This window comes from Phymastichus coffea, unplaced genomic scaffold, assembly GCF_024137745.1.
Source record: "Phymastichus coffea isolate CEN01 unplaced genomic scaffold, Cenicafe_Pcof_1.1 PCOF00064, whole genome shotgun sequence".
NCBI classification, from domain to species: Eukaryota; Metazoa; Arthropoda; class Insecta; order Hymenoptera; family Eulophidae; genus Phymastichus; species Phymastichus coffea.
Window position 1 is genome coordinate 1,068,082 of NW_026706875.1, and position 2,870 is coordinate 1,070,951.

Below are 2,870 nucleotides of genomic sequence, written 5' to 3' on the forward strand. Positions count from 1 at the left end.
TCCTTCAACTGGGGTTTTGCGTACGTTCAGCAACTTGTCAAAATAATTTTTCCATAGATTTAGGCTTTCGGTCGCGTCTGCAACTAAATTATCATTTTCATTCCTCATTACTTTTGTTCTACTTTGGAAACCTTTTCTCATAGAATTGATTCCCCGGCACATCTCGCGTGGATTATTTTCTTTCCTATGTGCTTCTATATCGAATATTTTATTCTTTTCCCACTCCCTCTTTTTACGTCTATCTGTGCTTTTCCTAATGAATTGAAATTTAAAAAAAATGGAAAAACAGCTTCTTATTATACGTTACATTTCCTAAAAGAAAAGTCAATAAAAAAAATCGATTTTTTTTCATCAAAATCAGTGTCTAACCCTTTCAAACGTTTGGCTTGGCCTTCGTGCAATTTCCAAATTTATTTTTGCATTTACGTTCGAATCAAAGTTTGCTTTCGTACCTCCTATTCTCATAGCACATCAATCTTCACGCCATGCTTTGCAATTTTATCAGCTCTTACTGACAATATAGTCCCAACATACCGGTCTCCAGGTAATATTGATTCTGTTTGGTTAGATATGAGGTTGATTTAAATAAATACACTGTTTTACATATTCGTAAAACTCCGTCGAGTGATCGCCTTTATTTAACTATAATAGAAATACGTGTAAGCGCGAGCGCGGTCCGAACTGGAATAAATATCGGCAGCGGCGCCGCGGAGATCGTCGCGAGCGTGAAGGTCTGGTGGTGGGAGAGAACGAGAATAGGGAGAGCACTTATCGTCCGGTGCGCCACCTCTCTGCTGACATGTTTCCGACTACCACCTTAACAATATGATCAAGTGACAGCCCGTCTTTGTCGATGACATCCTCTGTGGCGCGGTAATACTTCAGAAGTAAAATAGTTGATTCGATTTTGTTGAGGCGAAAGGCTAGATGGATTGCTGTGCGGCCGTGAGCGTCTTGAATGGAAACATTCGCCTGGCAATTGAGACACAATTGGATCATGTGGGTGTCAGTGTATCTGGATGTGAGAACTGCAAAGTGAAGAGACGTAAAACCTACCCAAAATGGTGGATTTTCAAGCACTTGTACATTGATGTCATCTACAGCTACTTCAAGATAAAAACGAAATTGTACTGGTTCTGCACACATGGCATCAATCAATTTAATCAATTTAATTTTGTCATTGATAAATTTTGAATCGAGCCTCTCTGATTTTAATCTCAAGATTTTTAACAGGTCCTGGGGTTTGCACTTTTCACAATAAATGTCTAATGGGGTGAAGCCTTTTGCATTTTTCATTTCAATTGATGCTCCCTTTTGCACAAGCATTTGAAAGATTTTCATGTTACAATGAGCAGCAAAATGAAGACCTGTATAACCAGGCCATACTGGAGAGTCAAACAGAACACAACGATTAATGTCTGTCACTTGCTCTATAAGATCTTCAGCTACTGTAGATTCTCGCATTATGCATGCACTATGGAACTGAGAAAAACCCACGTTATCTATACCATTGTCTGGTAGCAACAGATTGGTTGCGTTATCCATCAAATCAATTTTGTCCAAAACCACTGTGGTGGCATCTATTTCGCTGTATCTCAAAGAATCACATGAATTAATTTTTTGTTGTACAAAAATATGGAAAGCTGTTCTGCCTTGAGCATTTTTTACATTTATATCTATATCATTCTTTAAAAGCAGTTTTATTGTCTCAATGCTACAACCCTCAGAAGCGAAGTGTAAAGAGCTGTAGCCTGGAAATCTAGGCGAGTCCATTTTCACAATTAGACGCACAGATGCTGCATTTTCCAGAAAGAACTGCACTGCTTGGGTATTGTTGACCATGCACGTAATGTGAAAGTGGGTAATACCATTGTTGTTACAAGGATTACTTGAATTTGCTAATTTTAAATGGGCTGATAATGCATAATTTATCAGTTCAATTCTGCTATTATCAGCTGTGCACTCAAAAAGGTAGTGAAGCACTGTACATTCATGCGCATTTTGCATCGTGAAATCAGCTCTATTGTCTATTAAGATTTTGAATGCCTCAACATCTCTCTTGATTGCTGCAATGTAGAATTGTGTAGTCTGTTATGTCAGGCTGAGAGAAGTCTTGGAAAACATTGGTTAGAATTACTTGATTTACAGTATCCTCCTTATCCAATATATTTTTCATCATATTTGCCTTGTAAGGATAATTCTTAGTTGTACGTTGAAGAAACAATTACAACATTGATTTATCTTTGAAATATCCGAAAAACTGATGTTTTTACATATTTTTATGGGAATGAAAAGAAATTTTCGACGAAATAAAAAAATGTGCTACAGTCATTGCATTACGATAGATTTTAGCTTCCTTTGCACAATATATCAAATGTATCAATTGAATTAAGTAGTTTTAATGAATAATTAAAAGATATGAATACAAGGGCTTACAACTATTCGGCACTCAGCCGTCGAGTCCTACACGCATCCGACCTTTGTCGCGTCTCAGACCTCTCTGACCCACGCCAACGGCCCAACTCGCTTGAGTCTCGAGGGAGGGGGGATAACTCGCGCTTCTCGGCCAAATGCCTTCGCATCCCGACTACCCTCTCTTGGCTTGATTCGCTCGCACGCTCTATCAGCGCAATTCGGAATCGTCCCTGGAACTGTATCGTTCTCTCTCGCCCGCCGGTCGTACACACACGCACGCACACTTGTTCTATACGTGTAAATCGCTAACATTTGTTTATTGCCGTGTAGAAATCATTCTACTGAAGATATCGATGTAGGACTTTTTTCAGCTGAAAGTATTCTATATAAGCTTTCATTTTCTTTGTTATAAGTTCCAGAATAATCATTGTACACCTAATATGGACACAACAAAG

At 38.6% G+C, this 2,870-nt stretch overlaps 1 protein-coding gene across 1 annotated transcript; it reads right to left on the bottom strand.

Annotated features, from left to right (window-relative positions):
• Positions 1 to 768: 768 nt before the first annotated feature.
• On the bottom strand, positions 769 to 2,007 carry LOC131667305 (ankyrin-2-like). Its single transcript, XM_058940667.1, has one exon. It carries the CDS (start codon positions 2,005 to 2,007, stop codon positions 769 to 771), a length of 1,239 nt encoding a protein of 412 aa, XP_058796650.1.
• Between the last annotated feature and the right edge of the window lie 863 nt (positions 2,008 to 2,870).